A 24374-nucleotide genomic window follows, 5' to 3' on the forward strand; every position below is an offset into this window, starting at 1 on the left:
TCTTCCTGACAGGCTAAGGTAGCAGAGAGCCACTGGGAGCTGACGAGCAGGAAGAGATGAGGTCAGAGCTCTGTTTTAAGAAGATTAATCTGGCCGTTGGAATACTTCACTCCTTTTTAATAATATATTCGCTTCCTATGAGGAATTTTCTTTGCCTTAATGCAAGGAATTAATCTTACGGTGTGGTTTGAGCCGTCCATAGCATAAACATCTCTTTTATCCAAAGAGCTCAGTCTTACAGATGTGTAGGTCAGCCCTGGGTAAAGTGTTGTTTTGCCATTTTGTTTGTTTGTTTCAAACAAATAATCTTTATGCTACTGCTCAAGACAGCACCCACATAATTTTGATACAGCATGCTGAAATTAATTCTAAGCTGCTCCCCAAGGCCCAGCAGGAGTTACCAGCAAGTGCTCACCACAGCAGGGAATGTCACCAGCGACTTCTAGATGGGATTCTTTTACAAAGCAGCATGTGAACAGAGATTTCAGGCATTTCCCCACACACACACAGAAATGACACATTCATCCTAAAGAGAAAATATCTTCCAGTGTTATGAGAAATATTTAATACTTGATAAGTAATTAGAAGGAATAAATACAACAATCAGACTATCATTTTTGACAATCATATTTTATTTATTTCAACTGCCATAGGCCAGTTTCTCTAACAATTTATGTGTACCAAATCAACTAGTGATTGCTTCACACTATTTTAGATAAACAGTCGTACCTTAAAGTCAAAAAGTTGAATGAGTACACGTTATCATTAAACATGCAAGTTCAATTGATGCTTTGTTTCTTATAATATTTATTTTCTCTCATTTCCCAAACCTCCTGCTGATCAGAAAAAAAAGAAGAAGAAAAAAAAAAAACATTTGCACAGAACACAGCCTGACGAGACAGTGTAACTGAGCACTATGGTATGAAAGGAGATGATGGAGTATTCATTGTCACCCAGATGGACCTCTATGAGATGTCTAATTAGAGACCATATGTTCAATAATCGACTTCTCAGAGAAGAAATGGATTACATCAAGACTTAAGCATTTTGAGCATAAAATAGACAGAGTGACTAAACATAAGCCATCTTCCGGCCTGTTTTTTAACTGTCAAGATGGGTCGTTGAGATTGCTGACACTGTGTGCATTACTGAGAAAGACATGGGCTCACAGACATTCATCTTTCTATTGCTCTATACTTTGAAAAATCTCTCTATTCTGAAATGAATGGGTGGATGGAAGGATGGACAGCAAAGAAAGCCACGCCCCTGCTCTTGATTCTGATGTGGATTCTTCTCATGACTCTGAGGGCTTTGGGGTGAAGCACTGTCCAACAGCTGGGAGGCAGGTGGGTGAGTGGATGCTGGCCCAGGAAACCTTGGGGTGTCACTGGACCACCAACAAATGTGATCACTTTTGAGTTTGCTGAACCTCAATATGTTTTCTACTAAAATCCTAGGAAGTGCATCCCTTTGGTTTGGTCTGCAATAATCTTTCTTTAAAAATCAGTAATAGGTCCCTGACAGACTTGTCCTGCTAAGCTCCTCATTGGGGTTCTACTTGGGCCCCCCAAGCCTGCATAAGTCTGCCCAGTTTCGTTGAGATCCACAAGCACTAGGTCCTCCTGAAGAGAGAGCTCTTTCTGATCCTGTTAGATTACTAGAGTCACATACACACATGCACTTTTGGCTTCTCAGCATTTCTACAGATTCTGTATTCCCTCACGTTCAATTTATATACCTCCAAAGGCATATGGGTCATTTTCAGAATCCATATCTCAAAGATTGATGACATTTTATGATATTTTAACATTGGGATTAAATTCCAGTTAACTTGCATAATCAGAGGACAAATATCTGTCATTCAATTTATCAAAAAAAAAAAAAAACAAACACTTCAAGTTCTAATACCTGCTGTAGGTAAAGATTTGCTTTTTTCTCTTCTCCTTTCTGCTGTCCAGGTCCTCACTTTCTCATCTCCTTAAGTGCTGTGCCTTAAGAGGGCTACTTTGAAACTCATACTCCACCACCTTCTCTCCTCCAGGAGCGTCTGAGCAGGTACCTCGTCTGCCCTCTGGGAGAAACTTGTCTATTCCCAATATCATTTCAAGAAGGACAAGTTTTGTCGACATCAAGTCCTTCAATATTCTTTCTATGCCAGAGTCCTTTGAAACATGAATAATCAAAAACCCCTGCTCCAAAGAAGCACCTATAAGCTGCCGTTCTTAACCTCAGTCAGAGAAAAACTTTCTGTTCTGGAAAGACAGTAATAGGATATGGAGAAAAAATGTCTCTCTGGGTCCTCACCTGGTGACTTTGTTTAATGTAGAAGTCTAGACTGGCTACTCATGGTTTAAGAACAAAGACATATTCCAGAACCAATGTTTTTCTCTATCATTTGTGCCTCTCAGCTCCTCTCCTAGGCACTCCTAAACCTAGGTATTATGAAAGGTCTGGATGAAATAGTTACAATTTCAATAACAAAGGGCATCCTAATCCTCACTAGTGTCTTAAAGAATGAGCCTCTATGCACCTTGCTAAGATACACCACCAGAGCCCAAATCCACCCCGAGTTCCAGAGCCATCAGGCAGCTGCTGCAGGAGCCACCCAAAAAGCAATGTCACCATGGTCTCCCTGAGAGGCACACGGAGCTGCAGCCTTAGTGGTCCAGAACGGTGGACACTGTGGTGTTGTTCAGCTCACTACTCACTGACGCTGAGGTCAGCTGGATGCTCCTATCTACAGTGGGGATTCTCCCTCTTACGACCTCATCCGTGTTCCTCTCTGGCCTCAGCAGAATAATGAAGCACTTGGGAGCAAACATGCAACCCAACAAGCCATAGCTAGATGCCAAAATTGCAAATATCTCCACAGCCACCTTGAACTTGCCTTTGGTGCTCAAGTAAGCAGGGACAAAAGAAATCCAGACAATAAAAAAGACCAGCATCCCGAAGGTGATGCACTTCCCCTCATAATAATTATCTGGCAATCGCCGAGCCACAAAGGCCGTGAGAAAGCACAGCAAGGCCAGGAAGGCATCGACCCCAAACATGAAGCACAGAAATTCCAGAGAGCCTTCATCGCATTCCAGAATGATCTTTATGTTTTGGGATTCCATGTTCTTGTACACCTTTGGGGGTTTAAATACCAAGTAGGTTGTGCATATGCCGATCTCCAGCAGAACAGAGAGCAACACAATGATCTTTGGACAAATAGGGTGCATGGATATGAGTCGGGTTTTGGATCTGGAGATTCTGTAGGCAAAAAAGAGAGAGAGAGTCTTTCCAAGAGTGCAAGACAGGCAAAGGGAAAAGCCCAGGGCCAGCATGACCTGGCGGGCCATGCAGGACCAGGTACACGGCTTGCCAATGAAGAGCGTGGACGACAGCGCAGTGGTGGCCAGGGAAGCCTGCGTGAGGAGGCTCAGCTCCCGGCCATTGGCCTGGACCAGGGGCGTACGCCTGTGCACCACATACACCACCATGACCGCCAAGGCCACCAGGGCCCCAAAGACGGCGAGGACGGCAAGGGTGAGGCCCAAGGCGTCGTCGTAGGCGAGGAACTCCACCTCCTTGAGCACACACTGGCTCTTCCGCGCGTTGGACCAGTAGTCTTCACTGCACGGCTCACACTCCCGTTGACCTACGGAGCAAAGGACAGAGGTGGACTGCAGGGAAGGCCAGTGGCCCCGTCCCTGGGAGGAGCCCAGAGCAGCCATGGGCCTGCAGCAAGGACGCACTGAAAATCCTTTCTGTGGAATGTTCATGACCTCTCAAAAGAAGTCGTGATAACACGGCTTCAGAGCATGCCGTTATCACAGACGGGGAGTGAGTTTTAATTTTAAAAATTTAGTCCCCCTTCTCAATGTCAACCTGTCCCATTAGTCTCGTCAGGTATCAGGTCCCTTTCTTTTTTCCCCAATGGTCTATTGAGAAAGGAGGTATGTATCCTTACAAGCTAAGAACAATCCATGAGAGGAAAATTGACTACTGAGGTGAAACAATCAAGAGGAGTGCGACGAGGACTTGGTTAGTTTAAAAGCTAGCATTTTTAGTGCTGAAATGAGGAGTGCATGCAGTGATGATTACAGAGTCCACACTTGAAGTACTACGACCTTAAGCCCATTGTATTTTTTTTTTTTTTTTGATACCCAGGATTGAACTCAGGCACTCAATCACTGAGCCACATCCCCAGCCTTTTTTTGTATTATATTTAGAGACAGGGTCTCACTGAGTCACTTAGCACCTCACTTCTGAGTTGCTTAGCACCTCGCTTTTGCTGAGGCTGGCTTTGAACTTGCTATCCTCCTGCCCCAGCCTCAGCCTCAGCCTCTGGGATTACAGGTGTGCACCATCAAACCCAGCAAACCTATGGACTTCTATATCTCATGGTTCCAAATTACAGAAAACTAAGTAGAATGTAGAACTGTAAGTAATCTTTTTTCTGATTTAACCTATCTCTTAAATGAGTTTAAAGACTTCTTATGAATTTAATTATTCATATTGCACATTTCACATCTTTTGTTTTGAATTTTCCTTATTAACTTCTCAGTTATGTGTCTTTTCCCCACTGTAGCAGCTTCGGAACCAAAACCCAGTGTTATTGTTCTGTTCTGTTTCATTCTGCACAGAACAGAAAAATGATCTGATGGGTTTTAATGATTTTCATTATAAATTGTTCACATCTACTTATAAAAGTTTCCAAGGAAACTCTTTGCCAGCACAGTTAATGTAACACTTTTTGACATCCATGAGAAAGTGACTGTGGTACCTGCTTTCTCCGACATGTATCCGTCAGCACAAGGGATGCAATCAAAGCAGCATATGGGCTCCCCCTGTCGAATCACTTTCCGTGTTCCGGGAGGACACACGTCAGTACACACGGAATGGGGAAGCTGGCAAAGACAGACAGACATGACACAGACAGCTCTGCCACTTGTGAGACCAAGAAAGCTCCCATTGGATTCCCATGGAAGCTTCGTGGTATCCTTGGAAACCCAGGGTGCTGGATTCACAATAACAGAGAGAACAACCACACAGAGGGTCTAGAGAGAACTTTTGCTGAAGGACAGTTTAGTGGTTGCCTCTAGAAAGGCAAAGCTAATCCTAAAGCTAGTTCCTTCTAATATTGGAGATCAGGCAAAGCTCCCTGTCCCTGGGGCTCTAGGAGGGGACCATTTGACAAGTGTGCTCCTATTTGGGACCATCTTGCAAACCTGAAAAATGTTTGTTTTGAGCAAGGTCATCCCAACATCACCTTAAAGTCAAAGATGAGTCATGAAAGGTCAATAAAGAAAAGAATGATGCTTGACTAATGTGTATAGTAGATATGAATATAAACCAATAAATGATTGTTCTTTGTCATTTATACAGGAATCTAAACACCCTTTCTCAATATAACTAAACAAAGATGACTTTATAAATGCTTTATTGAAAAATACACTTAGTTTGATATAAAAAACTGGGAAGGCAGAAAGAAAGGCAGAAAAGGCACCTGCTGGGATGTTTTCTTGCTAAATGGGTGCTGTGGTTTGGATGGGGGGGCATCCCCCAAAGCTCATGTGTGAGACAATGCAAAAAGGTGTAGAGCTGAAATGAATGGGTTATGAGCACCTTAACCCAATTAATGAATCAGTCCTTGATGGGACTGAGTGGTAACTGAAGGCAGGTGGGGAGTGGCTGGAGGAGGTGGGCTTTGGGGACGTGCCCTTGGGGTATGTATTCTGTATCCGGTGACTAGAGTCTGTCTCTGCTTCCTGATCACCATGTCTTGAGGCTCTTCCCTCCAGGACACTTCTGCCAGGATGTTCTGCCTCACCTTAAGTCCTGAGGAATGGAGCCTGCTGTCTATGGACTGAGACCTCTGAAGCTATGAGCCCCAAATAAACTTTTCCTCTAATTGTTCTTCTCAGGTCTTTTCATCACAGCAGCAAAACAAAACAAAACAAAAGCTGGCTAAAACAATGGGTTTAGAAATTTCAATAGTGAAATCAGGCCTCCTTTCTATTCTATGAGGATGTACACTTTGAAATCCAGAATCAATGCAATGTGTATGAATCGGTTTATATCTTAGTCTATTGGGGAAGTTTCCTGAATAGAAGGGAGATAAAATATTCTCCACTAAGCAAAGATTCATTTTGAAAAGTGAATAATCACATTCATATTTATTTTGTAAACCAGAATTATTATATGCTGAGTCTTTCAAAGTCAATCTTAGATAACAGAAAATTAGAAATCTCTGGGCTAGGTTATGGTAGAACATTACAGAAGTATGAATCCACAATAGATAAGCTTCCTGGGCTGGAGGTGTGGCTCAGGCGGTGGCGCACTCGCCTGGCATGCGTGCGGCCCGGTTCGATCCTCAGCACCACATACCAACAAGGATGTTGTGTCTGCCGAGAACTAAAAAATAAATATTAAAAATTCTCTCTCTCTCTCTCTCTCTCTCTCTCTCTCTCTCTCTCTCTCTCTCTCCTCTCTCACTCTCTCTTTAAAAAAAAAATAGATAAGCTTCCTGTAAGTTTTCAATGAATGATAGATGGTGGGTAGATAGACAGGCAGATGACAGATATAAGATGATATTTTCAAAGCACTTTGAGGAGTAGCTAGTCCAAAAGGGAGTGATACCAAGGCACTCTCAAATTCTGAAAGATAAACAATGAAACCTCCACAGATTGTGTTGGACTTCTCACTCACTCCAGTCTATGGAAAGAGCTCTCCGTGTGCCTTTATTTTAAAAAACCATCATGAACAATCAACCACGGTGATCTGGCAGCTTCCAGCCCACTCACCTCACAGAGACTCCTCCCGCCGTGTTTAGAAACTGATATTTACCCTGGAGAGTTAAAGTCATCTTACTACAGTGATCCATGCATACCGACGACTCATGAGAGCCAAACTGAGGAACAGCCAGGTCACCCAGGAGCAGACACTAAATTAGATTAACAGAAGCTCAATAGTTCTACTTTCCCTTAAAATCAAAAAAGTCCACTGTCTGTAAGTAACAGTTTCTTCTTAACTTCTGGTAAGTGACCGGGTTTCTGCTTAACTGTCTTCAATACTTCCTAGGCTTCACCTTTACATTGTGGGCCAGAGACCAGTCTCCAGCTTACCAACCTCTTCTCTTGTGAGATGTCAGAGCTGCAGTTCTGCATACCAACCGCCCCGCTGTTGCAGTGGAATGGGAATTCGAAGTAGAACTAATGTCAATTAAAAAAAAAATTTCCAGAAAAATGAAGAGCAGGGAATATTCCCAAACTCATTCTACAACGCCAACATTACCTCGATAAAAACCTGGCAAGGACACAACAAAGAAGGAAAGTTACAGGCCAATATCATTGATGAACATATCTGTAGAAAACCTCAAAAAATACAAAGAAACTGGATCCTGCAGCACATTGTCAAATGGGATTCATCCCAGGGATGCAAGGATGGTTTGACATATGCACATGAACAAACATGACAGGCACATCGACCGAAGGAGAACAAAACCCTTATGATCATCTCCCAGATGCAGGAAAGACCTTGGATAAAATCTAGAACCCCTTCATGATAAAAATTCTGAGCCCATAAGGTATAGAAGGAGTGCTCCTTAACAGAGCAAAGGCCACACATAATAATAAATCAACAGCTACTGTCCTACCGAGCAGGGAAGATCTGAAAGCTATCTAGATCTGGAACCTTACAAGGATGCTCACTTTTACCACTACTGTTGAAGTTCTAGCCAGAGCAATCAGGTAAGAAAATACAGGCATCAGAATTAGAAAAGAGGAAGTCAGATTGTCACTGCTTGCAGACGACAAATCTTATATATAGAAAACCCCAAAGATTCCATCAAAAACTATTAGAATTAATAGTTGTAAATAAATTGAGCAAAGTAGAAGGATATAAAATCAACGTTCAACAATCAGTAGTACTGCTGTATGCTGAGAGTCAGTGATCTGAAATAGACATCAAGAAGGCAATCCATTTATAATAACTGCTAAAAAAGTAAAGTGCCTGAAGATAAATTTAACCAAAAAGGTGATGGATCTTTATAAAGAAAGCAATAAAACATCTATGAAAGAAATCGAAGAGAAATGAAAAATGGAAAGATACCCTGTGATGGTGAATTGGAAGAATCAATATTGTTAAAATGCCCATACTATCTAAAGTGACCTAAAATAAAATGATGTTATTCACAGGTCTAGAAAAAACAGTCCTAAAATTCATGTGGAACCACTGTGTGTGTGTGTGTGTGTGTGAGAGAGAGAGAGAGAGAGAGAGAGAGAGAGAGAGAGAGAATCCAAAGCAATCTTGAACAAAAAAAAAAAAAGAAGAACAAAGCAGAGGCTTTATACTACCAAACTTCAAAAATCTTATAAAAACTATAGGAATCAAACCAGCATGGTATATTTGGTATATTGTCATAAAAACAGACTATAGACCAAGGGAATAGAATGGAGAGCCTGACAGCAAATCCAGGCATCTATAGCCACCCGATTGTCAACAAAGATGCTAAGAATACACATTGGAGAGAGGGAAGTCTTTTCAATAAATGGTACTGGGAACATAAATATCCACATGCAGAAAAATGAAAGCATATCCTTATCTCTCATCAGTTACAAAAATCAACTCAAAATGGATTAATGACTTAAATGTAATGCATTTTAAAAACTACTAGAAGAAAACAAAGAAATGTTTCAAGACATTGGAAGGGGCAATTTTTTGGACAAGAGCTGAAAAGCACAAGAAATAAAAGCCAAAATATACAAATGGACCTATCTCATATTTAAGGGTTTTTTACTTAAAAAAAAAAACTAACTTTGTAGAATAAGGGAAACAATCAACAGAGTGAAGAGACAACCTACAGAATGGGAGAAAATACTTGCAAACTATACATACGCTAAAGGTCAATAAACAGAATATAGAAGGTGCTCCAAAAACTGCATAGCAAAAACCAAATAACCCAATTTAAATAAAATATTTAAAATATTTCTCAAAAGAAGGCATACAAATAGACAAAAGGTATGTGAAAAAATGTTCAAAATCACTAGTCATCAAGAAAATGCCAATCACAACCACAATAAGTTATCACCTCACTCCAATAAGAATGGCAATTATAAAAGGACAAAAGGCAGTGCTAGTGAGCATGTGAAGAAAAAGGCACCTTTGCCTGCCGGTGATGGGAAGGGACAGTAGTGCAGTCATTATGGAAAATACTGAGGTCCCTCAAAAAATTAACAAATAGAACTATCATATGATCCATCAATTTTACTTCTGGTGGTATGTATCCAAAGGAAATGAAGTCAGTATGTTGAAGAGGTATCTTCACACCTATGTTTCTTGCAGCACTATCCACAATAGCCAAGAAACAGAAACAATCTAAGTGTCCATCATCTGAGTGAATGATGCAAATGTGGTGCATATATGCACAATGGAATACTATTCAGCCATAAAAAATGGAATTTGTGACAACATAGATGGAACTTGAGGTCATGATGATAAGCAAAACAAAGCCAGGCACAGAGAGGCAAGTGCCAGTGTTTCCATATGTAAGAGTTAAAAAGTTGATCCATAGAAACTGAAGTAGTAGTGGTTACCAGAGACCAGGGAGAGATGGTGAAAGGTTGGTCAATGGGCATTAAGTTACGGTTAGGATGAAGAAGTTCTGGTTCACTATGGTTGACTACAGATAACAATCAGGTGCTGATATTTCAAAGAGATAAAAGAAGGGATTTGGGGGACTGGGGATATAGTTTGATTGGTAGACTGCTTGCCTTGCATGCACAAGGCCATGGGTTCAATTCCCAGTACCAAAAAAAAAGGAGGGATTTTTAATGTTTTCACCATTAGGAAATAAAAAACGAGGAGACAGAGAGATATGTTTAACCTGACATAAATATTACACAATGAATACAGGTATTGAAACATTACACATTATTCCACAAATCACAAAGGTTTTATATTTTGTGTCAGTTAAAAGTAAATTTTAAATTTCAAAACAAGAAATTTTAAAATTCAAAAAATAAATTAATAAATTTAAAAATAATAAGAACTTAAAAAATACGAAGAAATTGGAAGAAATGAAAAAAATTTCACTTTACTAAGAAAATAAACTTAAGAAAAAGTCCAAAACACTTGAGAAACTAATATAGAAATAACAAGGGTGTGTTGTTCAGCTTTTTGTTGCTGTGAAAAATACCCAAGAAAACAACTTAAAGGAGGAAAGACTTATTTTGGCCCATGGTTTCTGAGGTTCCAGTTCATGGTCATTTGACACCATTGCTCTAGACCGGAGGTGAGGGGAACACCATTGCTCAGCTCATGGCAGCTAGAGGCAGGAGAGGGTCCAAGGCTCCAGGGCTGGCCTCTGTGACCTACTTCCCCCTGCTGACAATTTCCACCCCCAAATGTATTGATCCACTGACGCAGTTAGAGCTCTCATAATCCAATCACACTCTGAGGAACGAGCCTTCAACATATGAGGGACGCTCCAGTTCCATGCCACAAATAAGGCTTTTTTCTTGAACTATGTTTAAGAAAGAACATAGTTCAATGGAAATTGAATGGAGAATCATTGAATAAAGGCAAGAAAATAACAAAGAGAATGAGATAAAGAAAGGGGCGGAACTAGTGGGTGAGAAAATATATGAAGTAAAAGATAAAGGAGGCCAAACATAAGTACAACTGGAGTCCTGGAAGAAGAAAACAAAATGTAAAACTGATATTCAAAACTGCAATCCAGGCTGGGGCTGGGGCTCAGTGGTAGAGCACTTGCCTAGCACATGTGAGGCCCTGGGTTTGATTCTCAGCACCGAATGTAAACAAAGATCCACTGACAACTAATAAAATATTTTTAAAAAACTGCACTCCAAGAAAATACACAAAAAATAAAACATCTGAATCTACATAGAGTCAAGGTATACTGTACTTGGTAAAATTAAATTTAAATTTGAAGAAAATGACTTCTTTTTACTGCATTAGTGCCTAAACTAATATAAAAATACAATTTTCTATGCAAACAAAATAGAAAGTCGGAGCAACTAACCTGTGATGACTCAGTGTTCCAAAATATTGTCGAATTCTTTGTGAAAACAAGTTCAAACTTATTTTCTGCAAATATATATTCTCCAACCTTCATGAAGGCAATTTCTCCATTATCATCTAATTGCCAATTTAGAATGTCATAGTGTCCCATCACGTCCCCATTCTTATCAATCTGTATTGTCTTTCCATCATGGGTTGTAAACTGAACCGTCTTCACATAGAACATTAGCTGCGGGGGGGTGGGGACAATAGGGGAAAAAGCAATTTGTAAAAATTTAATTGTCTGGAAAGCAGACCTTCAGAAGGAAAACAATTTCAATCTCCCACCTAATTCATGGAATAATATTTTTTCCTCTTCTATATTTTCACTGTACAATCCATTAATCACTTTTAGCCACGTCTAACAAATCCAACTTGAAAGGTAGTTGGCCAAATTAAGATATAAGTATAAAATGTACACTAGATGACAAAAACTAAGTTTTTAAAGAAGAATGTGAACCATATTGTTCTTAACTTCACATTATAATTTTGATATTATATTATCAAATTATGATAATATAATATCAAAATTATAATTATAATTATGATAGAATGGTAACATTAGTTTGGAGATACTGAATTTTTTTGTTCTAATTAGTTATACATGACAGCAGAATGCATTTTGATTAATTGTACACAAATGGAGCACAACTTTTCATTTCTCTGGTTGTACATGATGTAGAGTCACACCATGGTGCAATCATCCATATACCTAGGAAAATGATGTCCATATCATTCCACCATCTTTCCTATCCTCATGCCACTCCCCTGCCTCCCTCCCAGGGCTACATGGATTATTAAATTCAATTGTTTTTCTTTGTTGTTGTTTTTTTAAATTTGGTCACTAGAAAATTCTAATTGCATTTTTTTTGGGGGGGGATGACATTGGTTTCTACTAAGGCATAGTGGAGTCAAATAGCTCTAATGCCTCCACATCAAGGGAAGGGAGACTATTTTAACTTACAGATACCAGCAGGCTACACTCCCACCTCCACCCCTCCTTGCCCCAGGTATTGGTGCTAGAGATACAAGGTCACAAAGACCTCTTCCCTGCCCTTGCAGAGCTGACGGCCTAGTGGTAAGACTAGACCACCTCAACGGTGGCACTCAGGTGGTCTACATTGCTGCCGGGAAAGGCGGGGACGAGAGATTAGGCAACAATTGACTTAGCAGAAACAGGAATTTTTCACCTCCCCAAAGTGGCTACCTGAGCTGGATTTAAAAAGATGAATAGGAATGAGCCTGGTAATTACTTGGAACAAGGAGAGTCTAAGCCAAAGCAATAACATGTCTGTACATCCTGAAGTCCTGCAGGGCTCCAGGGACGAGGATGCGCAGAAGAGCCAGGCCAAGGGCAGGACAGAGGGTGGGACATTTTCTGCCCCCACAGAAGGATCTACAGGGACCCTCTGAGAAAATCGTTCCTGTCTCAAGCCTGCCTCTCCCAGCCAGCCCTAGGGAGGGAGGAGCGTGCATTCTCTATGCCGAGGTGACCAGTCTGCACAGGGAGACATCAGGTCTTGGTAAAGTCCACCAAGTCCACCAAGTCCAGCCACCAGCCCACACACCAGGAACAGCACAAACTAGGCCTGGCGGTCAGTGTCTGGCCATCTGGAGTCCCTTGGCTTTGTCATGTCCCATGACCTCGGGTAAGGCATGCACTAAGCAAGCACCAGGTTCCTGTCTGTGGGAAAAGGACAAAGGTCCCCACTGCCTCTGTCTCGGGGTCAGGGTCACACACCTGACAGCCCTTCCTCAGCAAGTACCCCAAGGCCAGTCTTGCAGTCACCGCCCACCACAAAGACCACACCAGGTCACGTGGCCTCGTGTCTCCCTTGTTTCTTGCAATCCTTCGAAATCCACATGCAATCCACACGGGAGTTCCCAGCAGGCGACTCTGTCAGGTCAGTGGGGAGGGACTCTGTTCCTTCTTTCCTCATCTTCACCAGAGTCCAACAAGGAGATGCTCCAAGACACTCTCCCTAGGGAGACCCATCCACACGTCCCTCTGTCTGTTGTCTTTAAATGGTAGGACACAGCTCCCTAACGCCACCCCAGGGAGAGAATTTAGAAATGTCCAAACACAAGACTAAAAAAGCCTTCCAAATATATACTTCAGACCAAGTCGTCTAATGGGGTGAACTAAGGAGAAGGAGCACAGAGTGCATAGTTATCTGGGTTTTAAACAAATATAAAGTTGTATCCTGATACCTCTAGGAAGTTTATTAAATATCTGTATTAACACTCTATGGCTAACATGGGATTAGATCAAGGAACACGGACCCCTAACAGACTCACCCACCAACTTTCACCCTGACACCCTGTGTTCCCTGGACCCTCGCCAGAGACTCTTTTCTTTGCAATGCTTCCAAAAACTTTGCACTTTGAGCAAAGTTAAATTTAATATTAAAATGTTCAAATAAAAAATTAGAAGTTTACTCGCCATACAAAAGGATTCTCTCTATGATAGAAAGTGTACCCAGAGAAAACCTCTGTTAATATAAAGAGAGTCCCCTTTGGCATGGCTTCATTTCTCTCTTTGCACTGATCACGACTTCTTTAGTAACAATGAGCACACACTCAGGTCCATTCTTCAGTTAATGGAAACAGGACTCAGAAGTGGCTGACCACAAAGCTGGGTGGACACTAGCTGAGCATGGGACATCTTGGGGGTCCAGAAAGTAAGGAAATGACCGGGACATGTCCAAAGGAAACAAGAGCCAACTCAGAGTGGCTCCCAAGGTCAAAGCTAGGAAATGTGGAGCAACAAAATAAATAATGATAATTATGGATTTTTACTCATAGACTTTAAAAAGATATATCCCTGAGTCCATATTGATAAAACAGGTCTGTGAGGGAGGAGCAGAATCCCAGCTAAAAAATACAGATGGAATGAGGGAAATAGAAAAATCATCATTTTCCAAACAACACTGCGTGATTAAGAGGAATGGTCAACGGAAGTTAAGATGTGTAGGCAAAGGTGTGAGGGAAACAGGCCACTTTCAGAGCCTCAGAATATTGCCCCACAAAAAGAATTGTTAATTCCAAAGGGAAACGTGGTAACTTCCCAATGGAAAAACACGGTGACATTGCTGTAACCAAGTGGCCAAAGTTAACGTCCCCAATAGCAAGAGACAATCACATCAGATACCTCCTGTGGGAGGCACGGGCCTTGACCTAATGGTGAGGGAAAAGGAGACAAATGAAAAACATTCTTAAAAATATGGGCCGGTTCCTGGACACAGAAACAAATAATTTGCAAATAAAAGCAAAAAGGAGGGTGCAGTTGTCCTGGCCACTGTAGATTCTATTAGATGACAATTTAGGGTTACAGGAGGTGAGGGTCAAGGAAGGAAGGGGTGACAAGAGAGCCACAGATGCCCACAGGGCCTGCGTCCCAGGCTGACCCTGCCAGCCCAGGGATATCTTGCCCTATCATTTCAGGGAAAGAGGGGAGGCACTGAAGAAGAAAGGCAGGGAAGCCCCCGGGGCACGTGTGTCCTGGTGACACCACTCAACAGCTCTGTCCCAGCAGGAGTTGTGCAACATCGGCCAGGGGCAGGAAGGGCAGTTCCTGGCAGGCAGGCCACGTCCTCCCACACCCCCTGAGGACCACATCTCCAGTTCCCCTGAGGCTGGATGTGGCCATCTGGCTCCTGGGATGTCAAGAGGGTTGTGTGGGGTTTCCGGGGAGAATCCTTGATGGAGGAGCACGCGTGTCTGCCGTTTCTCCTTCCTGCTGGCTGAAACATGGCGTGATTTGGAAGCCCAAGCAGCCATGGTAGACCACGGGGCAACACACCAGAGGAAAGCAGGCCCCCTAGCCCCTCTCTCAGTCCTAGAACACTGACCTTGAAATTTCATCCATGTAAAGAAGAAACCCTCTCTTGTTTAAGGCACTGTTTGGGGAAGAGGTGTTTCAATCTTTCACAAAACTAATAATAACTATGTTAACAAATGGGAATTTAAAAAGGTACATTCAGGACACCAGCAAGCCATTGTTTTAGTCGAGGATGTAAAATCACGTCTATTGAGAGTGTTGAGAGCATGAATTCTTATAATTGTCCAGTTGCCTCATGAAGTGAAGCCGCAGCTTACCTGCCAAGGATCAAAGTCAGGTATGTACGCACAAGTGTTTCCTGGAATGAACGGCCCCTGCCCCTCCTCGCACCTGCTCAGGTGATCCAGGGCGTGTGCCAGGGTGTAGACAGCCTGCTTGACATTGTTGGTGATCCTCAGCTGAGACACATCCAGGTAGGTGTTTTTAAGGTCTTCCAGCTTCTCCTGTCCAGTACAGAGCTTATCAGACATGCTGTACAGTCGGTCCTCTTTACCGGTCATGTTCACCCTGTGGTCGACGTTGTACGGAACGCTGCTATTAGGCCAAGTACAGTTAAAAGCAGTCTGCCAGAACTCAATGGTCAGGACATCATCTGGATCCCTGCTGGGGTGTACGTCGTAAAGAAACTCTTTTAATCCTGGTATATCAGATCTTGGAATTGCAAATCCAATGCTTCCACCGAAGTACGGGAAGTATTCGGGCTTGGCAAGGAGGGCTGAGGTGATCCACGCTTCGGTTGCTATCCACGTGCGGTGGGTGATGTTGTGGTGAACCATCTCCAGCATGAAGGGATGGAGGTCAAGGTCAGAAGCGTAAAGCACGACCACTCTGGCCGTGGAGTTCTTTACAGCCTGCACGGCTCTTTGCATTTTTTCATTGGAATAGACTTTGGGGATGGTTTCAGAGAATGCCACACAGAGGTTGGCATTCTCCATGTGTTCCTTAAAAATTTTTACTCCGTATTTTCCATAATCATCATCGCCTGCTATGGTGCCCACCCAGACCCAACCAAAGTGCTGGATAAGCTTTACCATGGCCATGGACTGGAACTTATCACTGGCTACTGTGCGAACGTAAGTCGGGAACTGGAATTTGTCACTGAGGATGGAGCAGGTAGAGGCGTAGCCCACCTGCAATTGAAAAGATCCATGCGGTGATTAGAAAAGAGTAGCTAAATCTCCAGTCACACGTTTTCAGCACATATTTATGGAAAGGGAGGGGTCTCAACAGCTCTCCTCCCTTTATCCTCACATCCCTCCTCTCCCTGCTCAGTCCACATTCTCCTGTAGAACCACACAGGCAGCAGCACGGAAGCCAAACGTAGGAAAGAACCTCATTTAAGACGCGAAGACACCTGATTCCCAGTTCTGACCCTAGAATTTATCAGTGTGAGATGGTAGACTTAGATTTGAGTAACCTAAACCTCTGTGTCTTGGTTTCTCCATGAGTGAAATTCAGATGATGGTAATCTAGATTTTGAGTTGTTCAATTTAGTGCATAAGGCCCCATGCAGTGGTGCCTGCCTGTAATCCCAGTGGCTTGGGCAGGGGGCTGAGGCAGGAGGATCAATAGTTCAAAGCCAGCCTCAGCAATTTAGCAAGGCCCTAAGCAACTCAGTGAGACTCTGTCTCAAGACAAAATGTAAAAAAGGCTGGGATGTGGCTCCATGGTTAAGCACCCCTGGGTTCAATCCCCAATACAAAAAAAAAAAAAAATAGTGAATGAGAACAAATGTGAAAGTGTAACAGGTTCTTTTTCATTTCTTTCCAGATTTACTCCAAGACATTAAGGGAGAAATTTCATGTAGAGGCCTCTGGTCCGTGTTTGGCCTGGCATCATCATCCAGATAGGTGTTTTTAAGGTCTTCCAGCTTCTCCTGTCCAGTACAGAGCTTATCTGACATGCTGAACAGTCTGTCCTCTTTACCGGTCATGTTCACCCTGTGGTCCACGTTGGTCAGGCAGCTCCTGGCAGCTGAAGTTTTGCTGGGCTTAGCCACCTGATCAGTCCTAGTCGTTCTGCTCCTCAGTATTTTTCTTTTCCCCTAAACTTATATTTTTGGCTGTATAAGAGACACTGTATAAATGATTCTTTTTACAATTATCTCCAATTCTCTCATTAGTTCAGGGACACAAATATGCTTACTTAGCATTCACATTAATAAGTCCCACAATTAATACTTTAATGAGCCATCCTTAGAAATAATTATAGAGCTCTATTTGTATTTTCTTAGTAATCCATTCTTCCTTCCTAATATTATCTATTCTTGTGTTGAAAAGTGTCACTCTCTCTGAATTTAAAATAATCTATAAAGCCAGCATGCCAAAACTCTACTCATCTTGTGGAACTCCCAGTCCCATTTCAGTAAGTCAGTGTATGAACAGGGTCATGAATAATAAGCTATTATAGTATCTATTATAAGTATATTATATATATATATTATTTTATGCCTATATTATAAGTATCTTATGGCACCCAACAATCAACCGGCCAATTAATTGCTCAACTATGAAATTCCACAGAGCATTGTGCCTGGTGAGATGTCAGGTCACCTCTAAGTAGCCGCCCATCCTCACTCGCTGGCTAACAGAGGGCCAGCAGTGGCTCTGCAGCTTGGCCCAGCTGCCCCCAGGCCCCTTGTCATGGGCTGCAGTTTCCACACACTCCATTTCTACTTCTTTGAAATACTCAGCATCATATTCTGAATACCTGAGGTAGGAAATACAACCCTAGTATTCTTGAAGCAGCGATTGATAAGGATGACCCCCCTGATCCAACAATTCCTGCCAGATATGCCCCAGTGCTGTTCCTGATGTTGGGCTTGTTCTCTTCCTGCCCTGTGAGGAACACCATGGCCGACTCCATTGTCTTGGAGATGGTGGAACAGGAGTCAAAGATCTGATAGCCCAGAGTGATATTGGGCAAAATATCCTTCCTCTGGTTAATCTCCTTGATCGTGTGGATCATGGTTTTCATCCAGCGGAATCCCCGAAAGTTGAACCTGGAAAGGAAAGAGGCTTTGTAAGGCATGGGTCTGTGGGGGATCTTTGGAGGAAAAAGGTGCTTTTAGTTGAAAAGGTGATAGTGGTGTTTTGTCAAAAGTCAGCAGGATCTCCATTGCCTGAGCAAGTCAGTATTTCACAAATGGTTATAAACTTGAAAGATTCACATACAAATCGTATTCATGGTTGACTGCTTAAGCTGGGAAGTGACTTTGGGGTGTTTTCATTCCCTACATATCTTTTATATGCTGGAAATTATCTCTGTTCATAAATGTATGCTTCAGTTCACAATTCTCTTCACCAAACCAGATACCCATGACCCCTGACACATGTGTTTCCCTCTTACTGGCAGCCCTGGTGCTGTATGATTCTCCTTTCCTCCTCCTTATCTCATTTTCTTCTGAGCATTTATCAATATTATAAAAAGTACATAAATACATGAAGGTACTTGTGATAAAAGTATATATTAGTGTATAACATATACTGTGCAATTTCTAAAGTTATAAAATTTATAAATTGATTTATTATAAGTAATATGATACATTGTATAATTACATAATATATAATGAAGCATGTGTTATAGTATTATATAAAGATATAATTTTAAATTATAAAATTTACTAAAATTATGTTATATATGATAAGTTAATATAAAATATTATGTCCTGCTTTTATGTACTTCTATCATATAGTTTTCCTGCCATGCTTTGATTACTAATGTTGAGTGATGTTTAATTGAATACATCTTCTTGCTATGCCCACCACCACAGACAAGACACACTCCTTCCATTTCCACACATTAAAAGGGGAATATTTAAAAAAAAAAAAAAAAAGAAGAAGAAAAAAAAAAGGGGAATATTTCTTTTGCAGTTTATTATCCCATTTTTCTCCATTGTTTCTCCACTAAATATATATTCTATTCCCCTTTCTTTCTTCTGAGTTCTAACCAAATTCTGAGTTCTAACCTGTTAGTCCCCAAGATGACTCTTTCTCGTAATATCTTCCATAGCTATAGTATTTAACCCTCTGACCCCTGCTCAAAAAATAGTTTTGAATTAAATACCTGATAACAAATTGCCTTGTTGGCAGATTGGAATGTTTCTCTTTATTTGGGTTTTTAGCCTTGTTTCCTTTTTCACTGACCATCCAGTTATTGGCTCTAGACCCTCTAGACATGACAGTGAACAGAATGGACAAAGTGCAATTTAGGTAAAGAAACAGTAATCGCAAAAAAAAAAGAGCCAAGCAATCGTAGCTCAAAATGGTAAGCCAGGGGATGGGGGTGGGCGCAATGCCCCGCCTGGAGGGGTCCCCAGCCATGCTGGACTTCAAGGGTAACCTGTGGACAGGGGATGGACCCTGCAGGCAGAAGGGACAGCACGCCTGAGGCGCCAGGACCAGAGGATATGCAACACTGGAGGGATGGGAAGAGTGGCGGGTGTGGGTGAAGGAGGGAGCCAGGAGTAGGCAGGGCAGGAACAGAGGAGGAAGCTGGAGGGAGCAACCAGAGCACTGAGGTTTCATTATCCAGGAGGCTACTTTCCAAATTTACCTGAGCCACTAAATAAATTTCTACAGCTATTATGAAGACAAACAACAATAAGTGTTGGTGAGGATGTGGGGGGAAATGTACAATCCTACACTGCTGGTGGGACTGCAAGTTGGTGCAGACAATATGGAAAGCAGTATGGAGGTTTCTTGGAAAGTTGGGAATGGAACCACCACTTGACCCAGCTATCCCTCTCCTCGGTCTATACCCAAAGGATTTAAAAACAGCATACTACACAGACACAGCCACATCAGTGTTTATAGCAACACAATTCACAATAGCCAAACTGTGGAGCCAACCTAGATGCCCTTCAGTAGATGAATGGATAAAAAAAAAATGTGGCATATATACACAATGGAATATTACTCAGCAATAAAAGAGAATAAAATCATGGCATTTGAAGGTAAATAGAGGGAGTTAGAGAAGATAATGCTAAGTGAAGTTAGCCAATTCAAAAAAACCAAATGCTGAATATTTTCTTTGATATAAGGAGGCTGATTCATAGTGAGATAGGAAGAGGGAGCATGGGAGGAATAGATGAATTCTAGATAGGAAAGAGGAGTGAGAGGGGAAAGGAGGGGCCATGGGGTTATTAATGATGGTGAAATGTGATGATCATGATTATCCAAAGTACAGATATGAAGACACAAATTAGTGTGAATATATTTTGTGAACAATCAGAGATATGAAAAATTGTGCTCTATATGTCTAATAAGAATTATAATGCATTCCACTGTCATATAGAAATAAAAAGAAAAATAAATAAATATAGCCATATACTAAAATAATGCGATACACTTCAAGAGCTAGAACAATATTCACCTGCTTTGAACTAGCAATTCCATCCCTGAGAAGATGTTTGAAGACACAGCCCTTCCCAAGGGAAAATGCCGTCTCCCCTGAGTGACCACCATGGCACTGTGGATAACACTAGAGAACTGGAGCCAACCTACATGCCAGCAGTAGGACACCAACTGTGTGAACATTTCCCAGTATCAAAACTATAATTAGGCTGGGGATGTGGCTCAGTAATAGAGCACTTACCTAACATGTGAAGGCCCAGGTTCAATCTCAGTACCACAAAACAAACATTAAAAAAAAAAAAAAAAAAAAAAAAAAAAAAAAACCTCTAGTTAAGGAACTCACACTGCAGGGTGAATATAGTGTTAAGTTAAACAGGCATATGCAAAATTGCTTCTATAATTAAAGCTACACATGAAGTATATGAACATTTGTATAAGGATTCACAGAGATTTTTTTTTAAATGAGACCAGAATAATTGCCAGAAGGGTGGGATTTGAGATATTTTCTCTTTTTCTCATTGATTTCCATTATGATATTCATAGTATTAGTATATAATCTATACCTTTATTGCCCCCCACCACAGAAAAGCCCTCTGAATCCTGCCCTCATGGAGGTCAACCACAAGGAATTCCAACACTCCCCTCCTTCTTCCATGCCCTTGTCTTCCTCTGCTCTGAGCAACGTTTTTAAAGTCTTCCGCTCCCACATACCTAGCTGACGGCCAACCAAAACTCAATTCTATAATGAGATTTCTCCAAACCCCAAAGTGAATTTCTGAATCAGTTGTGGGTAAAGGTTAACATTGCCCTAATGAGATTATACCCAGCCTGGCCCAGCCTGGCCCAGCCAGGCTTCCAAATGCCGCACAGACTAGGCTCCCATGAGGCCTCCCCCAGCACAGGAAAGGTTACCCAGCACAGAGGCATCCCAAGAAGCCTGGAGAACGCTGGGCCCCCTACTGACAGCAGGCACTGTGGTTGTTACAGGTGAAAGTGGATCATGAAGCTCTGATTCTGCAGAAATGTTTCTAACACCTGTAAGACCCAGCAATAAACACTCAAGTCCTGACGGCACTGATGAAGCAAACCCTAGAATAACCGGATGAAGGAATTATTTTAAAACTGAATGTACTTACTTCTCACCACTATTCCAACCACAGTGGATATGCTGAAATATTTTTAAGGGGGAGATGAATTTGTATTTAAAAATAGGTGCACTGGCTTTTCCATCCAGGCTTGCTTGGAAAATCACCTTCCAAAGTTCCACTGAAGAGTGCAGAATAAATTAAGTGACTCCATTCATGAAGTATTAGTGCCCTACATATGACAAACTCTTACTTTTTGTCAGTAAGGATAGAAGAAGTGAAAACGAGTGTGATAAATAATGAACTGACTCTGTTAACGTAGCAGTAAGGAAAAGCCTCTCTCCTCTGCCTTCTACTGCGTCACTGCAGGAATGGAAAACAGTTCAGTCTAGAAAGAGATAAGCAGGACTGATTGCAATCCTTTCCTCTTGCCCACAACAGGACCAGCCCTTCCCGCCCTCTGATGACATCTCAGATACGCAGCATGACAGATGACCAAAGGGAAGGAGTCGTGGTCGGTAAAGGTTTCATGGTGTAAGAGGTGGCTAACATTCTTACAACATGCACTCACGATCCCAGCTACCCTACAGCATCATGGAAATACTCCTTCTACAACACCAAGTGTCCAAAATAGAACTGCGTCTGTGCTATGGTCACAACCTTTTAAGAACTATAGATGCATTTGAAAATGCACCAAGAAAGAATATAGAAAGACAAAAGGAGCTGTCTTGCTATGGCAGTGGAATAGTGGGTACTCATTCCTCTGTGCATCTGTGAAATGTGTGTGCACGTATGTGGGTGCAGGCCTGTGTAAGGCCCCTCTTAGCTTCCCTCGCGTGGACCACTAGCCAGTTAAGATGATCAGACATGGATCCTGGTTCCTGACAGGACAAAGATGAGTAGGGGAGGAGCCTTCCGGCTCTCCATGAGCATTAGCTCAGAAATAATTCAGTGTTCTGCACTGCACATTTCACCTAAGGAGAGTTTTAGTCTATAGCAATTAAAAATGAAGCCTGACGTTGCAAGACTTCACATCGGTGCTTCTCAAACCTTACTGTGCATGTCAATCAACAGGAGGTCTTGCCCAAACCCGACTCAGATCCAGCAGGCCTTAAATGCACCACCTGGTTACATTTCTGACAGGCTCTCAGGGAAGCTGACGCTGCAGGCCTACAGACTACCCTCTGGGTGCAGTGTTCCGTATCATACAAAATCCACCTTGGTTCTGACACTTAGAAGTGGGAAAAGACCCTCAACACTGGGTTTTTGCAGGTTCTAAGCAATCCCAGAATGCCCACTTTGGAGAAACAGGCTGAGAGGGGTGAAGTATCTCTCCTGAGTCAGAGAACGTCAGAAAGAGAGTCCTGGCTGCAGACCCAGACTCACCCTAGGCCTGCCCTCCCCACCACCACCTGTAGCAGATGTAAAAAGAGGCCTGAAAGAACAGCTCACCCTTCACATTTGGCAGATACTGGCTCCAAAATAGATTCATTTGGTGGGATGGTCCTAGCGTGGATGGGAAACAGTCCTCCAATAACAAGTGAATGATTCTGGGCATCTACGTATCCGTTCAAATCAAACCTGCCCAGCAACCTGCAGGTCTCTTCCTCTTGCTTTTCTGAGACTTCAGTGGCCAATCCAGCCCATAAAAATGCAAGGAGTCCTAAGACCAAGCACCGCTTTCTGCTGGCCATGTTACCAAGCCGAGTCTGGGGAAAGCGGCTAGTGTTGAAATCATGCAGGCTTTGGGCAGGCACCCTGGTGGAGCAGCACGGTGCCATGTCAGGTCCCAGTGGGCTCGGCTTGCTGTGACCTGCTGCATAATTGTCAGGCCTCATTCAGGTGCAACTTCTCACGATCACTTGCAATTTATGGATCTGGACTGGGAGCCAAGGGATCCTTTTAAGAAGAGCCTCCTAAAACTCCCTATTATGCTTAGGAACAGTACATATCACAGGATAGTGGCCTTGGGGCTTGAATGATCCATTTATTTTGGAGAGATTGTCCCCTTCATGGTCATGGCTCCTTCATTCACTTGGGTTAGAAAGGGCACCCTGCGTCATCACAAAGTGCCAACCGGGTGACATCAGGCCAGCTCTTTCCTGAAAGGGTACAGTAAACCTTGAGTGCAGCATCATGGGATTTGGAATGGAAGATGTCACTCTGGATCTGTGTCCTGCCATTTCTCATCAGTTCTGTGCCTCGGTTTCCCCATGTGTGATAGAATACCCAGCAGCCTTAGAAAAAAAGTCGTAGGGCCCACAGAGCCCAATGGCACTTCTCTGCTGCTGTCTTTAACCTGCTCCTCCAGAGCCAGTGTTGCCCTCAGCTCATCTGCTGGTTCTGGCTCGTATCCTTGGGGTTCTTTCCCAAGACTCCTCCCCTTCCTTGTCTTGCTAGCCCGTCCCTGAGGCTTGACCCAGTCCCTTTCCCCAGGTCGACTTCCTGTGAGTCCACCCCCTGGTCCCCCCTGTCTGCTCCTTCTCAAGCATCTCTCCTTGGGGAATAAGCTCATGGAATATTTTGAGAACACAATCCAGCAAAAGTATCAGGAGCATGAAAAAGTACATAGACCCTTTGATCAAGTGGTCTTTACTCCAAAGTATCTCAAGGACATAATAGAGATCCATACAAAACTTGATGTATAAGGATACTGACTACAGTCTATTTATAATAGCAAAAAACAACCAACTAGAAGTACACAGGGCGGAGGTACTTTAATCAGTGATGATCTCTCTATTCACAAGGTGGGATACAAAGGAGCCGTTTAAACTATGTTCTAGAAAAACATCAGGGAAAGATCAACATATGTGCAGAGTGAAGATAACATAGAAAGACTGCATTCTAGGGGCTGGGGCTGGGGCTCAGAGGAGAGTGCTCACCTAGCATGCCTGAGGCACTGGGTTCCATCCTCAGCACCACATAAAAAATAAAATATTGTGTCCACCTATAACTAAATATATATATATATATATATATATATATATATATATATTTTAAAAAGACTGCATTCTACATTTCTGAAGCTTA

General features: G+C 42.4%; 1 protein-coding gene across 1 annotated transcript; it reads right to left on the minus strand.

The window, feature by feature from the left end:
• Window positions 1-2657: 2657 nt before the first annotated feature.
• Window positions 2658-23038, minus strand: LOC113185722 (vomeronasal type-2 receptor 1-like). Its single transcript, XM_026392945.2, has 6 exons — window positions 22797-23038; window positions 17615-17906; window positions 15163-16035; window positions 11027-11254; window positions 4769-4892; window positions 2658-3640 (listed from the first exon to the last, which is right to left on the minus strand). Exons 1-6 carry the CDS (start codon window positions 23036-23038, stop codon window positions 2658-2660), a joined length of 2742 nt encoding a protein of 913 aa, XP_026248730.2.
• Between the last annotated feature and the right edge of the window lie 1336 nt (window positions 23039-24374).

The sequence above is a fragment of the Urocitellus parryii genome, chromosome 2 (genome assembly GCF_045843805.1).
Source record: "Urocitellus parryii isolate mUroPar1 chromosome 2, mUroPar1.hap1, whole genome shotgun sequence".
Classification (NCBI taxonomy): domain Eukaryota; kingdom Metazoa; phylum Chordata; class Mammalia; order Rodentia; family Sciuridae; genus Urocitellus; species Urocitellus parryii.

Coding starts and splice junctions, on each gene's coding strand:
- LOC113185722 (XM_026392945.2), bottom strand. CDS start 23,038: ATGGCCAGCAGAAAGCGGTGCTTGGTCTTAGGACTCCTTGCATTTTTA. Junction 11,255..15,162: donor CTGACTTTGATCCTTGGCAG/GTAAGCTGCGGC, acceptor ACCCCCCCGCAG/CTAATGTTCTATGTGAAGAC. Junction 4,893..11,026: donor GGAACACTGAGTCATCACAG/GTTAGTTGCTCC, acceptor TGTCTTTGCCAG/CTTCCCCATTCCGTGTGTAC.